Raw genomic sequence first — 21,923 nt, forward strand, 5'->3', positions numbered from 1 at the left:
AGTCACACATGTGACGCACCCACGTGACCTAAAATCGTCACAAAAATGCAACTTAAACCCACATGGTCTAAAAGCTTCTGATGTCACAAACATGTCACTCAAACCCATGTAAACTAGGCTTTCCCTTGAGGCAAGGAGGTCATCAAAGACTCCTAATTTAATCAAGAAACAAAGGCCAAACTCTTCAAGGGCACTTGGTTGAATAAGTGCTAAGAGCCCATCTTGATTCCCAATACACTTCTCAACCCGTTGTAACCTAGTTTTGACACTACCATTCAAGAAACTGTTCTTTCCTCTTTTAATTTGTTTTTCTCAATTTCACGTAAATTTTTAAAAAATCATTTGTTTTTTAAATTTTTGAGTTCCAAATTCTCTCCCTCCTCTACTCCCTCCTCTGAGAAGGCAAGATTATACATGCACAGTCATGCAAAACATATTTCCACATTTGCCATGTTGCAAAAGAAAACAGAGACCAAAAAAAAAAAAACTTAAGCAGAATAAAGAAAGTTAAAAAAAAAAGTATGCTTTGATCTGCACAGACTCCATAAGTTCTTTCTCTGGAGATGGATAGCATTTTTTATCCTAAGTCCTTTGGAATTGGCTTAGATTATTGTATTGCTGAAAATATCTAAGTCATTCACAGTTAATCATTGTATGATATTGTTGCTACTGTGTACAATGTTTTCCTGCTTCTATTCACTTCACTTTGCATCAGTTCATATAAATCTTCCCAGGTTTTTCTGAAAGTATCCTGCTCATCATTTCTTACAGCATAATAGTTTTCTATCACAATCATATACCACAACTTGTTCATCCATTCCCCCATTGATGGGCATCCCTTCAAATTCCAATTTTTTGCTACCAAAAGAAGTTGCTATAAATATTTTTGCACATCAAGATCCTTGTCCTTCTTCACTGATCTCTTTAGGATACAGACCTAGTGATGATATTGCCAGGTCAAAGGGTATACACAGTTTTATAGCCCTTTGGGCATAGTTCCAAAATGCTCTCCAGAATAGTTGGATTAGTTCACAACTTCGTCAACAATGCATTAGTGTCTCAATTTTTTCACATCCCCTCCAACATTTGTCATTTTCCTTTTTTGTCATGTTAGCCAATCTGATAGGAGTGAGTTGGCACGTCAGAGTTTTTAAATTCTCATTTCTCTAATCAATATTAATTTAGAGCATTTTTTTCATATGACTATAGATAGCTTTGATTTCTTCTTTTGAAAACTGCCTGTTCATATCCTTTGACCATTTATCAATTGGTGAATGATTCATATTCTTGTAAATTTGACTCAGTTCTCTATATATTTGAGAAATAAGGTCTTGCTATAAAGAAACTTGCTATAAAATTCCCCACCCCCCAGCTTTCTGCTTTCCTTTTTTTTTTTTTTTGCAGAGGGGAAGGCCAGGCAATTGGGCTTAAGTGACTTGCCCAAGGTCACACAGCTAGTAAAGTGTGTCAAGTGTCTGAGGTCTGATTTGAACTCAGGTCCTCCTGACTCCAAGGCTGGTGCTCTACTCACTGCATCACTTAGCTGCCCCTTCTGCTTTCCTTCTAATCTTGGCAGTATTGGTTTTATTTGTGCAAAACATTTTAAATTTAATGTAATCAAAATTACCCAATTTTTACATCCTGCAATACTCTCTATCTTTTGTTTGGTCATAAATTCTTCCTTTATCCATAGATCTGACAGGTAAAAATTTCCATCCTCCACTAGTTTGCTTATGATATTACCCTTTATATCTAAATCATGGACCCATTTTGAACTTATCTTGGTATATGACCTGAGAAGTTAGTCTATACCTGGTTTCTGCCAAACTGGTCTCCAGTTTTCCCAGCAATTTTTGTCAAATAGTTCTTGTCTCAAAAGCTTGGATCTATGGGGTTTATCAAACACTAGATTGCTGTGGTCATTTACCATCGTATATTGTGTACCTAATCTATTTAACTGATCCAAGGCTCCATTTCTTAGCCAGTACCAGATTGTTTTGATGATTACCACTTTGTAATACAGTTTGAGATCTGCCACTGCTAGGCCAGCTTGCTTTGTGGTTTTTTTTTTTTATTGACTCTCCCGATAGTCTTGACCTTTTGTTCTTCCAGATGAATTTTACTAGTATTTTTTCTAGCTCTATAAAATATGAAACTGTTTTCCCCAAAGGTAACCAATATAATCTCTCACTTACAAAATCTAATGGCCATTACATAGTCTTTATCCTTCATGATCTCTCTGTAGCATTTGACATGGACGACCCTTTTCTCCCTTCCCTTTCTTTCTGGATGCTCTCCCCTCCATGGGTTTTTATGACATGACTTTCTTCTAGTTTTCCTCATCCTTGTCTGAATGTTTCTTCTCAGTCTCCTTTGCTGGATCATCATCCATATCTGGCCCCCTCTATGTGGGCAGAGCCCTGGGGTCTTGTCTCTTCTGTCTATATACTCTTTTGGTGAATTTATAAACTCCAGTGGTTTAAATTATCAGTCCTATGCAGATGAAAATCTATACATTGAAAACCTAAGTTGGGATTTTTTGATTTGGGAATTCTCTCCCTCTCTCTTTCCCCTATCTATCTAGTTAGATAGCTATCTAACTATTTAGATTTGTATTTTTAATATAGATGTGTTTAAAATAGTTTATATTATTTAAATTTATAGATTGATAGATACCTAATTAAGTTTTGGTAAGCATCCGATGGCACAGGGAAAATTATATTAATAATCTTTTCCTGACCTAGATAGGAAATCTCCCCTCCATCCTAGATCTATCAGTCCAGGGTCTCTATCATACAGGGTCTGACCTACAACTCCTTACTTTCTTTCTTTTTTTTTTTTAATTAGATTTTTATTTTTAGTTTACAACACTTAGTTCTACATGTTCTTGAGTTTCAAATTTTCTTCCCTTCCCTCCCCTCCCCTCCAAAATGGCATGCAGTCTGATATAGATTCTACATAAATCTTCGCATTAAACTTATTTACACAATAGTCAAGTTGCAAAGAAGAATTATGACCAATGGAATGAGTCATGAGAGAGAAGAAACAAAACCAAAAAAGAAGAGAAAAAAAGAGAAAGCAAATAGTTTGCCTTAGTCTGCATTCAGACTCCACAGTTCTTTCTCTGGATGTAGATAGCTCTCTCCATCATGAGTCCTTTGGAGCTGTCTTTGAGCCTTGTATTGCTGAGGAGAGCCAAGTCTATCAAAGTTAGTCATCACAGAATCAATATGTCTGTGGTTGTGTACAATGTTCTCCTGGTTCTGCTCCTCTCACTCAGCATCAGATCACGTAGGTCTTTTCAGGTTATTATGAAGTCCGTATCTTCCCCATTTCTTATAGCTCAATAACATTCCATTACATTCATGTACCACAACTCATTCAGCCATTCCCCAATTGATAGGCATCCCCTTGATTTCCAATTCTTTGCTACCACAAAAGGAGCTGCTATAAATATTTTTGTACATACGGGTCCCTTTCTTACTTGTGTGATCTCTTTGGGATATAGCCCTAGAAGTGGTATTGCTGGGTCAAAGGGTATGCACATTTTTATAGCCCTTTGGGCATAGTTCCAAATTCCTCTCCAAAATGGCTGGATCTGTTCACAACTCCATCAACAATGTATTAATGTTCCAATTTTCCCACATCCTCTCCAGCATTTATCATTTTCCTGTATTGTCATGTTAGCCAATCTGAGAGGCCTCTCCTTACTTTCTGTTTCTACCTAAAAAAGACTAAAGGACAGGCAGCACCAGCAACTTTTAATATGCTTTGCAATATATGAATCCCATGGGAACTTTCTCTCTAGAAGATATATTGCTGACATATTGACTTTACTTCTGTTATAAGGTGGGATTCGAAACAGTGTGATATAGTAGCAGATTGGACCTAGAGTCAAGAAGATCCAAGTTCATATCCCCACCTTTTGCCCATCCTGGCTGTGGGACTCCCGGCAAGTCCCTTAACCTCTCATTCCCTAGGCAACTCTCTAAGACTATAAGTTGTAAATGAGTGGCCGATGTTCATTAGGGGATGTTTCCACATCAAGTATTCCCTATGCTAATGAAACTACAAGTCTGTACCAGTCCAAAAATGCCGTGAGATTAGACTAGTCCTGCTTGGCATTGGAGGACTGATCTAGAAACAATGAGTTGAACTGGTGGAGTTGCAGATTTGGGCTCTACTCACAAAAAAGTTTTCTAATAATTCTTATCAAAAGGAAGAAACAGCCATAGTAGAAAGGGTGGGAAATTTGGAGGGAAGTAGATTGATGTGCATCAAAGATTTCAAGATAGTAGAGTTTCAAAGGGTCCAGATAAAGTAGAAGATGGAGCCTCTGGACTAAAATTCTATGGTCCAGAAGGGGTGGGAATCTCCCAAGAAAGAGTTAGGAGTGGGAGGAAAAGAGTTGTCTAAAGAGCACAATAAGGATGCAAAGAGAACTTATTACTCAACTTCATTTTTTAAAAAGACATTGTAAAGAAAAGATGGATGAGAGGAAAGGTAATGAAGAGTGAATGCAAAAGTATAGCACAGCCATGCAAAAATAGTACCAAGAATGCTAAAGCTCAGAAAGAGCAGCAGCTGGCAAGGAAAGCTAGAAGACCAAAAGGAGTGGTTTTTTTTTTAAGCTACACTGATAGCTGTGCTCATTTTTAGGAGGAAAAAAAGGGTGGAGCAGGGAAGAAAGATCAAAGAAGTCATAGGACATCTACTTGGAATGAACAGAATGGTGATAATGGACAACAGAAGGAAGAGTCTGTTCATTGAGATGTTGGAAATGAACCTTTCCAATAAAGAGAATTCACAATCCATGGTCTGGTATCTTCCAGCTCTAAAACTATAAACTTATTTTGCTTTGATAAAGTAATTCTGGACTAGAAAGCGCAGGAAAAAAAGGCTAATAGGGGATCAAGGAAATTGTAAGACAGTTCTGATGAGTGCAGACAGGATCATAAGACTTTGTGTTCATGTCATATAAAGATTGGCTGAAGGAACTGGGGATTGTTTGCCTGGAGAAGACAAGTGGACGGAAGCACGATCATTGTATTCCAAGTATTTGAACTGTTGTCATATGGCAGAGGAATTAGACTCTGCATTTTCTCTGTCTCCCATGCCTAGAATCCTCTCCTTCTTCATCTTCATCTCCTTGCCTCCCTAGTTTATTATCTTCAATTTAGTGTGTGTGTATGTGTGTGTGTGTGTGTGTCTCATTTGTACACAGTTGTTTGCATGCTGCCTCCCCCACTGGATTGTGAATTCCTTTAGAACATAGACTATTGAGGGCCTTTCTTTGTATCTCTACCCCTTAGCACGGTGTCTGGCACAAAGTAAGCATTTAGTAAATCCTTATTGGCTGTTTCTGTAGAGAAACAGCCAATAAGGATTTACTAAATGCTTACTTTGTTATTGTACTTTGTACTAGTTATTCCCCATACCTTCTGACCTCCAGATATATAACCTCTTGTCACAACAGCTGAATGGGGACAGTCCTTCTGTATACAGAGAAATCCATGGAACCATTTCTCTTAAGCTGTATCATCCCTGCAAGACTCTTCTCTCCTCCTCCCCACAGCAAGCCCTCAGCTAGGTCTCCTCCAACATCTTGTTTCCTTGTCTGATTTTGGAGCTGGGTAAGCTTTGAGCAGAGTCCTTAATACATCAGGAGATAGGACACAGAGATACCACAGCAGGTCACACAGTAAGGCCGTGCTGGGATGGGTCAAAAGCCTTTTAAGACTCCAGGAGATCTGAGACTGCAGTGCAAGAGAGAGAACGGTCAGAGGGGATAAGAACAAACCTTCCGTCTTTCAATTCAATCTGATTTAATAAACATTTGTTAAGTGTCTACAATGTGCCAGGAGAAATAATGAAATAGGAATTATTTTAGAAATAGCTCATTCTACTTACCAAAGCTATCAAAAGGGACAGATAATGTGAGAGTAACTGTAACCACCAAGTGAGAACGTGAAGAGTCAGCATGAACCAGGGTGGGGTGCTTCACTCTGAGCTGCAGACTTTTATTGATAAGCTTCATAAATTCAGCAGGATTTTCTACAAGCCTGGAGAATGAACCATCATTAGGTAACAGCTTTTTTAAGAAAACAAGAAATGTTCTACAGTTAACCCACCCTTCTAAGTTTGGGGCAAGGCAGGGAGATCATCCTATGTACCCTAATTTCCAACTTCTCATACACAATATGGCTTGACAGAATTCCATTATATAAACTCAGTTGAGATACTTAGTTTGTTTAAAAAATAAGAAGAAAGCCCAGACACAAAATACATTATAAATAAAGCCAAAAGGATTTTGCTTGCTCTGTGGTATACACTTAACAAATCAGCTTGAGGAGACAGTCTGGATTTTCCTCAGTGGTTTGCACATAACTATGACTTTCATATGGGCCTTCTGGGCTTTTTGTACTTCTTTAAAAGTGGTTTTCATTCAAATGAAAGATTAACAGAAATTTATTGAAGGCCTACAGAGAATTATGGATACATAACTTAGATTGGACCTACTGTGTTATCAGTCTTGTTTGCCTGTCAATTCATATCATTGATCTTGGCTCACATAGTCTCTCTCCCCTCACCCCTCTCTGTTCCTCTCCCTCTCTCCCCGCCCCCCAACTCCTCATCTCTCTCTCTGTCTCTGTTTCTCTCTCCCTATCTCTGTCTCTGTCTCTTTCTCTGTCTCTCTCTTTGTCTCTCTCTCCCTCTCTCTCCCCTTTGCTTATTTTTTTTTGTAATAACTTTTTTTTTCTAGCACTTATTGTAGACTTTAACAGGTGCCATTAGCAACCAGAGATGCAAAATGTAGTAACCCAAGAGGGATATAGGGCCAAACAGAGGAAGTCCTGAAAGAGGAATATAGTGCCACTAGTGTGAGCAGGGTTATAGACAAAGTTAACAGTAAGAAATCTTTACTGTTCCTGCTGTTTGAGAAAAATATGTAAAACATAATTCTGTATCTTTTTCACATTTTAAAATTTCCTTCTCTCTCTGGATTTCAAATATTGGTGTGCCCCTGTTTTAAGCAAGTCTATTAGGTGAAAATTAAAATTTATAAGACATAGAACTGTTTTCTCAGTAAAATAATTTTTCATTTATTATTTGTATTGATAATAATAATAATAATAGCCAGCATTTCTACACCCTTTTAAAGTTTGCCATGTGGTTTACAAATATTATTCTCATTTTATCTTTACAACAACTCTGGGATATAGGCGCTATTATTATTCGTATTTTACAAAGGAGGAAACATAGGCTGTGACTTGCCCAAAGCTAATAAGTATCAGAGGCTGTATTTTAACTCAGGCCTTCCTGATTCTAGGTCCAGTGCTCTACCCCCCGAGCCACCTAGGAATTAACCATAGAAATCTTTTCAAATAAAAAGCTTCTCTAAGTTCATTAAAAATCTGTTCAATTTACATAAATCTATTTGTACACATATTTATAAGATAAAAATTCTAGCTACAACTTTGTTGTGTCATTTAAAGAAGGCATCATGCATCAGGTGACTTATAAAGACCAGAAAAGTTTATAATAACTTGTATAGTCACCTAAGAAAACAAATACCTTCCCCTAAAAGTGTGTTGTGTGTTAAGTAACCCAAACATAGTTGGCTTTGGAAGCCAAGCACTTCAACCTTTTTGACCATGATGACATGGCAGTAGGTTAGATAGTGGATTGGGGAGTAATAATGGTCTTGCTAGGGTACCTGTCACCCCACTGATGAAAAGCTTGATGTGGCTGCTCTGGATGTCTAGAATAGTGGGAATGTGTCATATGTGTCTTTCTTACCTGGTAGAAGAAGGAACATTTCCATTAAGAGGTTATATGATGTACTCACTCATAGGTCAACAGAGGTACATTACTCTTTCCTTCCTTCGTTGTGATTACATCACGCTTTACACCAAATATTCCAGAGCTGTCCTTGGCCAGAAGGTCAAAGAGTTCATTATTATATATTTCAACTACAGAAACCTCAACCCTGGGGTTTACTGTTGGGTTTTCTGAAAGAAGTCTGGGTTGAGGGAGGAGGAAGAGAAGAAAAGGAAGAGAGAAGGAAAAACAAAAAAGACCAGACCATAAATAGACCAGAAGGCAATCCCTCAAGGTCAGCAAGGGGTCCTTAAAATAGGAACTTTCACTATGAAATGATTGTAATCCCAGAAATCACTTAGATTCTTAAAGTCAGTGAGCTTACAATAATGTTTATGCTAACATCAAGATATAAAGCCAACAAGAACACAAACATGGCTTTAAATTATAGAGCAAATAATTATATTGGGGACAAAGATTTTATCTGGGCTATGTAGACAAACCACTGGTACTTTTAGAATGCTGAACACTTTTATGATGAAGAACACAAAAGGCATGTTTCCTTGAAGTAAAACTATGGTACGTGAGATTTAGCACTAGATAGATTTCCAAGAACAGCAAGCATAGCAACTTTTAGCATTGCTACATGTTTTCTATGTTCTTTTGGAATATATTCCACTTTGGTTGAGATTTACCCTGGTTATCTCTATTTTTTCCACAAACTTTCCACTTATATAGTTCTTTTGGAGGTGACCTCATCAAAATTACTGTCTACTCTATCTTGGTTGCAAATTGTCCTAACCATTCAAGCTTTTGTCATGTTTTCAGGGAATTGTTATATAATACTCATGCATAACATAGATCCATGCCATATTCCAAGGCTGCAGGGTTAGCTTTAAATTACTGAGCGACTCCTGATTCTTTTTACATTCAAGAGTCACATAAAAAGAATATTACGAGGACTAGGCTGGGAGATTAGGATGGCAGGATTTCTTCCTGCTTGGAGAAAATCCATCCTAGCTATCTCCTAACCAAACCCTTAGTGGAGTCAGTTTTCAAATAGACCAGGAAGACAAATAACCAAGGACAAATACAAAGGAACGACAAGAAACTATGACAATAGTGTCAGGAAGACTAAATCTAGAATGAGTTAAGACTTAAGAAAAATGCTAAGAACATATCAACAAGTTTTCTTTTTTGTGTGTCAGTGGGGATAGTTCCCTACTATACTCAGAGTAAAAGGAAAATGAGGAGGATATAAGCTCAGAATTTAGGGCAGTTGGTTACAATATTAACAGACAACAGAAGGAAAGAAATTTCCATTTTACTTTCATCTTTTTATTTAAAAAAAACCCACCTTTTTATTAAAAAAAAAACCAAACAAACCTTTCTCTTTGAGACGGGGAAATAAGAAATGGGAGGTTTAGAATTGCTGAGTAATAAAATTAAAGAAATAACCAAAGTCTTCAGACTTCTATTCATGCTTGCCATTCAAATATTCTCTGCTACTGGAGCAAACTGGTAGCAAATAGCACCACAAAAAAGAATAGCAAAAAGTTTAGCCAATTAAATGGACATATTCTTCTGCACTGGTGAGTGTAAAATGTCTTTGGCATTTTCCAATCTGGGAAACAACTGTTAAAAGGATGCTAAAAGGAAAATCTTACTTGATAAAATATAGTTGTTATGTTACATTAAGCTATGTCATCTCCTGTGATTTAGAGAAAAGACATAATTTTTACTTAGCTTTTTTTCTTCAGTTATCATCTCAGCCTAAAGATTTATCTATTTGGAATGTACTCCCTCGTCATTTTGGCTTCTTAACATCCCTAGATTTCTTCAAGGCTTAGCTCAGGAGCCCCCTTCTGCACAAAGCCTTCTCTACTCCTCCCCTCTCCTCCAATATAGTTTATTATATACATACCTAATCACACAAGTTTCTGTCTGCATATGTATATGTATATATAGACACATGGACACACATGTATGTATTATATGTATACATATTATCTCTCCTAGCTAGACTGTCAATTCCTCGAGGTCAAGGATTATTTTGACTTTTTGCCTTTGTATCCCCAGTGAGCAGCAGAGTGCTTGGCTCATAGTAGGTACTTAATAAATTCTTGCGATTATCTCTTTAACACCTCTTAGTTTTACATAGCCTTCCTGTATTTTTTACACTATGTAAATTTCTATACAGTGCCCTAGACACTGCCTTCCCCCATCTTCTACTCTAGGTGAAGTGTTAAAGGTACTGAAGATAAGGCCAACTTCAGCATTTGGTTCATTAATGCTTTGGTATGGAAAAACTTTTTTTAATACAGTGGAAATGTATATATATATTTAAATGACTAGAACTTGTTTTGTGTATTACAGCCCACACCTAGATGAATCATTTTATTTCTTGTCAAACTTTTATGTAGTCCATCAGTCAGAAATTTCAAACCAATTTTGCAGTTATCCCTTTCACATCACAGAAGTTAGTGGTTTGGTACCCCCACAATCTGGAAAATTCATATAAAAGTTTTTGGCCCTCCCTTCATATCAGAGAAGTCTAAATTTCTTCTTTTTCTTTTATGAGGTGTTTACAGTACTTTATTGTAAAATTTGGGTTAAGTATTTGGTCATAGGCTCTGTATTATCTGCTGGTCTCCATACGTCATCTGCAGCTTCCACAAAACTCCCCCAAAATTCCCATTTAACTTCTTATGCTGACTCATGATATACGGAAACCACAATGGGGAAAGTCATGATGTGGAAGGGATAACTGTATTTTTTTTTCTATTGTGAATTTAATTATTAACACAAACATTTCAACAATGTGTTGAGTGAATGAATGAATGAAGGTAAAAAGAGGGCTGCTGCTGCAAGAGAAACCCATTTATTTTATATTTTCTGGTTAAGACATCTTATGAAGGATAGATATTTAGCAAATTCAAAGTTGAGAACAGTTTAAATTCTTCTGCTTAGAAGATGGAAATGATATACTACCTTGTACCTTGCCCTCGCCATACTAATTCATTCATCACATAAATTCATGGGGTTCTAGAGGAAGGCCAAATGAAATCGATCAAACTGTTTTCCTGAAATACAACTTTTTATAGTCAACACCATTCACTTTTGGATTTTTTTTCCAAGGACCTACTGCTGGAGCTGAGTTATTTATTAGCTACTGAAACTACAATTAAATCAAATATATTGCAATATAAAAAGGGAAAAATTGATATCTTTGTAAAAAGGATTTATGGGCAAAAGGAACTCATTAAGATGAAAGAAAGTGAACTTTGGAAAAGAGGTTTTATGGACTTTACTTACTGCCATATAAAAAGCTATCAGTAAAGATACAGCTACTACTCTGTAAAGATTTTCACAGTTTTTCCCTCATAAAGCTATAATTGTACTATGATTGATTGTAAATGGCATCACAAAAATGAGTTGAAGAATAACAAAATTGAACCAATTAAATGGATATATTCCCCTGTACTAGGGATTCTCACATTTCTTTGGCATTCTTTTTGGGAAATCACTGTGGTTGGTTTGATTTTGTTGATACTCTTTCCTCTATAAATAAACAGAATATTTGTTATGAGAGTTAAAAGTAAATTAAAATCAATTTTGTTTTGATTTTATTAAGCATTTACTATGTTCTTCCCATTGCATGCTAGCACTTACTAGACTGTGTTAAACTCTTGGAACACAAAAACACAAGTTGAAAGAAAGACAGTTCCTGCCTGCAAGGAGCTTACATTGTAACGAGGGGAAATTTCATAGAAAAAGGAGGTGAAAGGGTGGGGGCTGGGGCGGTACCTTCTTTCTCAGAAGTTTTTGAGAATTTTCTATCATACCTTAAGATGACAAATGGAATCCTAAGTGTTGCAGAACCTAGACTGAGGATCTGTTCTATACAATACTAAGCAGTCATTTTTAATAAATGAATGTTTGTTTTTCATTAATTCTATTTTATTTAATAAATACTTATTAATCACCCATTATGGTAAGTCACTATGTTTGTATATTAAGAAAAAGTTTTATTAACTTAATAAGATAGAATACATTTGTCAACTTAGCAAAACTGTCTCTTTTGTTTTAAACTTTCATTCTGTAATGAGTTGTTTTGAGTAAGTTATTTTCCTATAAGTTGTATTTTAATAATAAGAGAAAAAACAGTATGGTACGATCTAGTAAACGACATATGTGTCATAAACAACTGACAAGCATGTGTGGACCCAATGATAGATTATCAGTAGCTTATGTAATGAACTACTTAATCAAATGATGTGGTAAACCAACTAGAAACCCCTGTAGCTAGAACTAGAAGAAACCCAACAGGAATCCCTCACTATTAGTTTGCTCCTGGATCATAACTAGGTCAGACTCCTGCACTTGAGATTCAAGAAGCCCATGTTCTCTCAAAGGCAGTGCTGATCGATGGAGACTTGCCCAACGACCAGGTTGGAGAGAGAGAGAGAGACATTTGTCTGGGCAGAGAGGCAACTTTGGCATGAAGACCTGTATAAGACGTTCACTGGAACCTCTAAGAAGCAACTGGGTTGTTTGTTCTTAGAACCAAACATTCCCCATTGCCATTAGGTATGAAATGACCCGGTAGATGAGCTGTGTAAGTAATTCTTTCTTAGTTTGAACAAGGAGGCAAATGGTGAAAGGTCTCTGTGTATCATTCAAATCTCACTATTACTGCTAAGAAGTAGATTGGTATTTTGTTCTTAGAAGGGCAGATGCTTTATTGTTTGCATATTAATTAACAAAATTATAATTAATAAAGTCTGATTTGTATACATTGAGAAGTGTAAGTCTAATTGGTTTTTCTGTCATACTAGTTGGCATATATAAATTGGCTATAAGGATGCACCCTGCATTATAGATAGGTAGGTACTTGGCACATCAAGATGAAACAATATGGTGTGCCCTCAAGAAGTTTATAATCTGGTGGGGTGCAAGTACAATACAAGGTGTAAAGTATTCAATGGAAAGCAGAGGTTCAAAGTTTTTCTATTCATACAATCTAAGGATGTGCTAACTCCATCCCCACCCCCACCAACCCCCACCAGTACAGACCTATCACATTTGCAGGCTCATCCTAAACTTTTTTTACATAACTTGCTATTTAGTCCTGGCTCTCCTCTCAATCAAGAGAATACTGTCTTGCCTTTTGAGAACCACAGGGCTGCAAGATAAGAAGAGAACAGACATCAAAGAGTGCAGAAGAAGATAATAATTCTCTACAACTCCCAGCCTGGATGCTGCCTGGAGACTACCCAGGCTCCCTGCTATTTGATCTCCCTGCTTTCTAAGCCCCAAAGCTCCTGTAGCAGGGAAGAAAGCTCCATTTATGTTATCTATGGGAACTGATTCTCTCCCTGAGTATGATAATTGAGAATTTACTACATAAGAATGAAGGCGGATATCTGGCAATAGTAATGATGGAGCCGAAATTTCCTCTATGACCCTTTTCAGAGGACCCAAATCTAATATTCCCCTATCTCTTTTTGGCTGTGCCCAGTGTCTCCTGGCCAGATGTAATGAGCACACATGCACTGATAGGCCTCTGGCATATTTTCAATCAGCTGTGTTGTTTGGATTCTGAGTCAAAGGAAGATAGAACTCACAAGACAAAATGTGATAGATCTGAATGATACACAGAGACCTTTCACCATTTGCCTCCTGTTCAAACTGAGAAAGAATTACTTACACAGCTCATCTACCAGGTCATCTCATACCTAATGACGATGGGGAATGTTTGGTTCCCACTATCTAGCTCCTTCAAACAGCAAAAAGTGTGTGTGTATGTGTGTGTGTATGTGTGTGTGTGTGTGTGTGTGTGTTTCCCAGAAATATTTTGATGGAACAACCATCATTTGGCATGTATGAAACATAGCATTTGATTTAATATGAGGGAGGTACTCTACAAGGAAACACAAAAGAAATGGAAGACAAAGTCCTTGCCCTCGTGGAGTTTATAGTCTAGTTAGAATATATATAGAATACATATAGCAGACAGCCGTGAAGTAGATTTAGGAAAATACACAAGAGAGGATGTAAATACATACAAATTAATATAGTGCTAAGAGAGTATGTGAGTGCTAAGGCAGTGTGCATCCGTCAGTTGGGTCACAGGAATGGAATGTTCAAGGCTATAAGCTCTTTCTGGCTCTGCCAGTAACTTGTCGATATTGAGGACAAGTTATGTACACAGGGGCTCAGATTCTTGATTTTAGTAAAATGAATGTCTTAAAAGATAAGAATTTCCTTTCAACATGTGGAATTGGCTGCATCTCTGAAAGAGAAAAAGACAATACATTTTCTACTGAAAGAGAAGGCAAAGAAAAAGAAAGACACTTTATCCCTGACCTTTACACTTTCTAAAAGTTATAGAGGTTGAGTGGAAATACCTGGTCTTGTTAGCTTGACCTCAATCAGGAAAATTGACTAAGGAGGAGCCCTCCTGCATAAGATGTGGCTAGTTTACAATGCATTGAGGAAGAGTTATAAATGAAATCCTGACAAATACAGAGATGACAGCCTCCAGAAACATGTCTGCATAGCTTGTACATTAGGTTTGCAAAATATGTGCTGTAGATAGTCAAGCATATAATTTCATTAAAAAGGAGATTTCATCCTCATGTTCAGAGATTAGCACCCATCCATACTCCACTTTCCTTTCGGGTTCTGTGAGTTCTTGCTCCTGATTCTGCATAACTACTTTTATAGCAGTACCTGAAAAGCTCTCCAGATGCTCTGGGAATGATTCCCATATCCTGGTCAGCTTCTGATGGTGAAATACAATCACTTTCTGAATGCGGTCCCAGCATGGTATAGCTCTTTCCACTCCCAGTCTGTCCATAAGTCATAATACAAACATTATACCTACAAATAAAAAACATTGTTGGGTTTTTTTTTTGCCTTTTTTTAACCTTTTTTCCACAGATATCCACATTTTTAGGCATGTCATTTGGGAAAGGGAAAAAAAGGATAATAGATAAAGTGTTATTGATTCTCCCCCTGCCCCCACCTCCCCTTAATGATTAGTTTTCATTGGAGTTAAGAGTTCATCATGGAGATTGATGCTACATGGAAATGCTAATGGCTTTTGGAACACTTTCCCCAAGCGTATCAGAGGTTTCAATTAATCCAGATCACACTTTCACTGTCCCCATCTGGACCATTCATCTCAAAACAAACAAACAATCAATCAAAGAAACCTTTCCCCAGAATAGCAATGTTCAGCACTTTTCATTGCTATAATGAGTCTGCTAGGTGGAAGAGAAAAATTTAAGCGGGGGCCCAGTGCTAATTTAGATTTTCATATGGACTGTGCATTAGCATTGATCTCTAAACTTTTTTCAATTAACAAACTTAGCTAATATATGATGTCAAATGAGCTAAGGTCATGTTGTATTGTGCCATGCTATGCTCTACCATGTCATGTCATACATGGTATGGTGTGTTATAGAGGCAGGAGAATGTAGCCAATAGGGAGCTGGACTTGAAGCCAGGAAGACCATGTCCCTGGGCAAATAACTTTAATTCCTTGTCCTTTAGGTACATTGCTACATAAGGAAGTTCAGAAAGAAGCCCAGACAAGCAAAATAATTTTGAAAACAATGCGTAAAATTTATTGTATGCTTTTAAAAAGTAAGGAGTATGACATGGAGAGCTACAGTTTCATAAAGAATCCTCTTTCTGTGTTCTCCTCTGTGTATGGGAATGCTCTCTTTTTTGTTAAGTTCAGAATTTAAAAAGTTTTAAAAAATAAAACCAGGGCATAGGAGTGTAAGTTGTAGAAGTTGCTACAAGACAGAAGTGTCTAATTCCAATCAATCAGCAAGCATTTATTAATTACCTACCATATTCCAGGCGTTGTGGGTGTTGGGGATACAAAGGCAGAAATAAAACCAGTCCCTGTGCTCAAAGAATTTAAGTATTATTTGGGGAAATCCTACATACTATGGAGGGGGAAAATAGGAATCACAATCATTTCACAATATCTGGATGGGCTAACAATGTAGAAAACCCTTAACCACAATTAGCCTAATAGTGGATGGTATGGAGAAATAAAATGTAACCAATTATGTAAAGGAAGTGGTCTCATTACTGTTGTAGTAGGCATTCTTTGCCTTTGGATAAGAGGACTTATGATGATGATGTTGATGATGATGAAGTACGCCATTCACCTCCAGACAGAGAGATGATGGACACAAGCAACAGAAACATTCATTTCTGGGCAGAGTGCATGGATTTATTTTGTTTAACTTTATTTGTTCCAGAGCTGAGTTTTTTTTCCCCTTCTTTCTCTCTTCCTCTCCATTATCAATAGTAATGCCACAAAAAGTCACTGTAATATTTTTAATGCACAAAAGAAAACATAAGGAAGTTCAGAAAGAAGCACAGACAAGCAAGGCAATTTCAAAAACAATGCGTAAAATTTATTGTATGCTTTTTAAAAAGTAAGGAGTATGAAATGGAGAGCTACAATTTCATAAAGAATCCTCTTTCTGTGTTCTGCTCTGTGTATGGGAATGGTCTCTTTCTGTTGTTTTAAGTTCAGAATTTAAAAAAATTTTTAAAATAAAAAGAGGGCATTGGTCTTTAAAACCTCTGATGTCTCTTCTACCTCCAAATCTAGGATCTTATGACATGTTTTAGAGTTTTGCTAGAAAACCATTTGAGAAATCTCTTACTCTCTTACATATATTTTATCAGTTCTTCCCCTTCCTTGGTGGTTTGGGGGTTACTTGAATGTATTAATACTATTCCCTCCCTTTTCTAGGGAACTGGTAGAAATCCCAGCAGAACCTTTTCAGTAGTAATATTTTGGTAGTAATAATGTAAACAACAAGTCATAGTTATAGAGCACTTTAGAGTTCACAAATCGATTTCCTCACAAGTACTCTCTGAGGTGGGTAGGGCTAAGTCTCAATTAGTGTGAATAATGAATCCCTCTTTGAAGTGGTCATAGTATTTGAAGTCATGTTGCATATTTTCCATTTAGATTGAACCAATGACCATATTTTAAATAATTTTATCTTTGAATAGTGCAAATTTTAATAATGCAACCACTCCAAGGGATTAATTGTACACTTAACTGGGACCTAGCCGTATTTCAGAGGACGCACTGGAAATGGAGAGGCGGTGGAGCTTGCACAGGACCAGAAATCTAGTAATTGGAACCCAAATCCATTGGACTTGAAGTCATGAAGGCAGTCCTACATCCCACTGCGTCTAAAATAAGCCAATCAAATTGCTGTCCTTTGGTAAGTACTGATGGTATCATTATTGAATGACATAGTTTGCTCTTAAGAACTGTGGTTACCTAGTACATGCGTAGACCCTACCTTGTGAATGTCTATGGATTTTATTTTGATTTAAAAATATTTTTAGAAATCATTAGCATTATTCTGGCAGCCTGACAAGTACCAGGACTGACCAAGACCACAATTTCCAATGATTGTTATAACATCTACATTTTTCTAACAATAATACATGGTTTCCATATCCACAGAAACTAGTTTTCACCAATTGTATTAAACAGGGTTGTTGTTTTTTTAGTTCTTCTATTTACTAGCCATGTGACTGTGAGTGTGTTGCTCTGAGCCTCAATTTCCTAATTCATAAAAAAGAATAATGATGCTTGGACTACATACCTAATAGGGCTGTTCTGAGGTCCAGATGAGCTAGTGTATTTAAAGCACTCTTAAGACAATAAGTAAATGGAAGACATTATGGTAGTAAGCTGCATTAGGATCATAGACTTTTAGAACTAAGAGATACCATGGAAACCACTGTCTCCTAATTCCTGTCTTTTTACAGATGAGGAAACTGAGGCTCCAAGAAATGAAGTGCTATTGACCTGTCATGGCTTCAAGATGATCTTGCCTCAAGGACCACATGCATTATTAAAATCCCTTTTAATTATGTTATTCTGATTTCTCTGACAAAGCATAGAGTGTGTGTGTGCCACCAATAAGGGGAAAAAACTAGGAGATTCTTAACATTTGGGAGAAGTTTAGGATATAAAGTAATGCTTCTTTGTACCAGTAATTTTTCTAGAAAATTTAAATTCACAGTTGGGTTTGTAAATTGAAAAAAAAGTTTAGAGATCAATGCTAAGGCTTACTTGGTGCACGGCCCCTGTGAAAATCTAAAATTTCACTGGACCTCGGCTCAAATTTTTCTGTTCAACCTGGCAGACTCATCATAGCAATAAAAAGCTGTTATTCCGGGGTTTGCTTGTTTGTTTGTTCTGAGATGGATGACAGAGAGAGAGAGGAAGAGAGGGAGGGGAGGGGAGGGGAGGGGAAAAGAGGGGAGGGGAGGCGAGGGGAGGAAAGGGGAGGCGAGGGGAGGGGAGGAGCGGAGCGGAGCGGAGCGGAGAGGAGAGGAGAGGAGACAGACACAAGAGGGAAAGAGAAGACAGAAAGGAAACAGAAAGAGCAGAGGGGAGGAAGGAGGGGAGAGAAGGGAGAGATGGAAGAAAGGAGAGGTGAGGGGGGAAGAGAGATGGGAGGAGAGGGGGAAAGAGAGGGAGAGGGTGAAGGAGAGAGAGAGGGAGAGGGAGAGGGAGAGAGAGAGAGAGAGAGACAGAGGGAGACAGAGAGAGAGACAGAGAGAGAGAGAGACAGAGAGAGAGAGAGAGAGAGACAGAGAGAGAGAGAGAGAGAGAGAGAGAGCGCAATTTGGATTGAGTGAAACTTCTGATTCACATAGGGAAAGTGTTCCAAAAGCCATTAGCAATTCCAGGCAGCATCAATCTCCCTGATAATCTCTTACCTCCAATGAAAACTAATCGAAAAATCAATGACAATTCCTGTCTCCACAGTTTTCCTTTTCCCAAATGACAAGTTTAAAGATGTAGATATCTGTGGAAAAAGGAAACACACACACACACACACACACACACACACACACACACACACACACAGAGGACCAAAGAAACCCTTCATTCCTCTCCCCCCACCCCTTTCTTATACCCATCCATCTGCATTCCTTTGGCTTTTGGAATAGTATCCACAGGAGATCATTGGCATTCAAAATGTTATTTCTTATAGGGATGTTTCAGACTATTTTGGAGTTCATAATTTAAAAAAAAAAGCAGCCCCATGGGGAGAAATGGAAGCTCAAAATAATGTCATCTGTTTCATATTTGTAATGAAAAAGCAACTCTGAGACAGATGGCTTTGACCCATGAGCTTTTCTGTCTCTTTTCTGGAATCTGCTTCTGCTTAAATGATGGCTGACAATGATAAGTTTTCAATAGAAGAATATTTCCTAAACGAATGTGGAAATCCCAGCATTCAGGAAGAAAAGGTCAAACAGAAGCTCCAAGACATCATGGGAAGGAAAGCTTTGTGGGCCATCCATGTGGATTCTGCACATTTGGTATGGCATGCCGTGTTGTGTCACGCTGTGTGCTAGGTCATGTCATGTCACGTCACGTCATGTCACATCATGTCATGTCACGTCATGTCATGTTGAAGAAGCAACATAGTATAGTGAATGGAGAACTGGCCTTGAAGCCAGGAAGACCGGGCCTCAAGCCCTGCCCAAGATGAAGACTAACTGGGCGACCCTCGGCAAATCACTTAGCTTCTCCGTCCTCTGTCTAGGCAAATTGCTAAGAAGACTGTAAGATACAGAAAAACTGTTCTACCTGCATTGGTAGAGGGAGTTTCCTCACTTGAGAGTTCTCTATACCATGAAATCACAGGTCTGATCTCCAACCCTGTGTTACATTATATTGTGTTATGTTGTGTTGTGTTATGTTGTGTTGTTTTGTAATGTTATGTTGTGCTGCATTATGTGTTGTTATATGTAGTGAAATACTCCATAAGAGACAATATCCACAATAGTGGATAGACAGTCATCCTTAGACTCAGAAAGACTGGAGTTCAAATCTTGCCTTTGACCCATGCTTATTGTGTGCACTTGAACAAATCACTTTACTTCTTGGTGCCCCCAGACAACTTTCTAAGACTATCAGTTGCAGAACAACTATTCTCTCTGAATTGGTAGAGGGAGTTTCCTCACTGGGAGATACCCCTCCCTGGGAATACTAGCGAGATCACAGATATGGTCTAAAAAATATTACAACCTATATCTTGTGATAGGTTATATGTTCATTAGTTGCTTTTTATATTATGGATACACATAAAGCCTTTACAAAAGGGTCTGTTCTTTTGCTGCTGATTGCATGAGCTTTTGTTTAATAATTCTAAATATAAATAATCTCTCTTTTGGAAAGTCAATGCAACCTGCAAAACTGAATTTTACACAGGCTTACAAAACCGATATGGAAAGTCTATGCCTGCTGTGAGTCTATTTAGTGAATAAGGACAATCTATAAATTATTGTTCTATGAATTTCCTTTCCCCCATGACTGACTCATAACCCACTGGGCTAGGGGTGGGGAACCTACAGCCTCGAGGCCACATGTGGCCCTCCAGGTCCTCAAGTGTAGCCCTTGACTGAATCCAAACTTCACAGAACAAATCCCCTTAATAAAAACATTTGTCCTGTAAAACTTGGACTGGTCAAAAGGCCGCACCCAAGGACCTAAAAGGCCACATGTGGCCTCAAGGCCCCAGGTTCTCCACCCCTGCCCTGGGCTATAGGAGATCAAAATCAGGTCAGATTTTACTACTGCATAGCCATGAAAAGCTCCTTTTGAAGTGAGCAGGAGCTCTGTCTGTGATGAACAGGACACTGATTCCCAGAAGGAGACATTCCCTTGAAGCTAATGTTACTGACAGATTGTTCCTATTATATTTTTTAATGTTCTGAAACATAAAATAAATACAGGCGAGAAGAGCAAATGCCATTACAGAAGTGGTCATAATCCTACTTATTGTGGTAAACAGTACAATTATGAAGCAAAGTCCTAAATAACCCATTGTCATATTCACTACTTAAGCCAGTTACAAGCTTTGTCAGCATATTCAACTATGCTCCACATATGAGAGATGTTTCAGAGTTCACCTGTAATTTTTGTCTAAAAACAAACAAAAACTACTGTTAACATAGGCATAGCCCTGTGTAATCTATTGTGTTAATTGGTGCTTTGAAAATATGATGTCAGGTGAAACAATATTACAGGGGACAGTTCCATTAGAATGCCGCTCTAAAAGATAATTGGCTGAATGACATTACAGATGGGGTTTGACACCTTTTTATGTGGGGGGTGGGAGTTTATAATGTGTTAATGACATTTTGGGGAAACGCTCTTAACCTGGGCAACATTTTTTTCTGGGTATGCCTATACTATTGCATGATAAAACTGTAAATGTATTTTCTTGTTTATATAGCATAAGCAGAAAAGCAGAAAATTCCTTCAGAAAATTAATTACAAATGTTGGTGCCAAGATCAAAATTATTTTTGTTCTTAACTTACCCATCTAAGAGAGATGTAAGCAGGGGGCACACATCTCCAAACACTATCTTCTGAGATTCCAAAGGACTATAAACTCTGACGGGAAAAGAAGAAATGGTATTTTAGTGAAAGAAAAAAAGAATATAAATCTACTTTAGCAGCACAAACTCAAGATTGAAGGGAAAAAAAAAATTACTGGCGTATTTCCCATGACCAGTGCCATTTGAAATACTCAACAAAATTAGAGTTCAATGTTCTTTCAAAGTAAAAGAAAAATAAGGTTTGTGACTCTGTCAAAGTTAGCAGAGGCCAAAGAACAGAGAATGAGGGCATGACTATTTCCTCCTGTCCCCTTAAACCAAAATGCATAGTAGAATATAAGGAGAAAGACACTGCTTACAAAACTTAAAAACATTGCATTTATCTTAGAACTAAATGAGTCTTTTTTGTGGTTCAAGTTGTCACATCAACAAGCAGGTTTTAATGGCCTACTCTGTGTTAAGCTTGTTACAGCAACAGTACTAGAAACTGTATCCCAAACAACCGTTCAATATAAGCATGTGTTCTTTTATGATTGGACATATTAAATGCTTTTCCCCCCTAGGCCGATTAGCAGGCTGATTAGCAGATCTTTGATTCCTACTACGGATACTTAGTGTATAAATGTGACTCTTAAGTTTATAATCAAAGTAAGCGTGGAGGTGGAATCCAGTGACCA

The 21,923-nt window shown here is 37.6% G+C and overlaps 1 protein-coding gene across 1 annotated transcript in view; it reads right to left on the reverse strand.

Moving 5' to 3' along the window:
- The window catches only part of KIF25 (kinesin family member 25), a 126,886-nt gene that overhangs the window by 11,058 nt on the left and 93,905 nt on the right, over positions 1–21,923 (reverse strand). Inside the window, exons 7-10 of the mRNA XM_036769255.1 lie at positions 21,227–21,301; positions 14,557–14,706; positions 7,850–8,023; positions 5,911–6,062 (exon numbers count right to left, since the gene is read on the reverse strand). Coding sequence (XP_036625150.1) covers positions 5,911–6,062; positions 7,850–8,023; positions 14,557–14,706; positions 21,227–21,301 — 551 coding nt within the window. The remainder of the gene's footprint in view (positions 1–5,910; positions 6,063–7,849; positions 8,024–14,556; positions 14,707–21,226; positions 21,302–21,923) is intronic.

Source organism: Trichosurus vulpecula, chromosome 7, assembly GCF_011100635.1.
Source record: "Trichosurus vulpecula isolate mTriVul1 chromosome 7, mTriVul1.pri, whole genome shotgun sequence".
In the NCBI taxonomy this organism is placed as follows: domain Eukaryota; kingdom Metazoa; phylum Chordata; class Mammalia; order Diprotodontia; family Phalangeridae; genus Trichosurus; species Trichosurus vulpecula.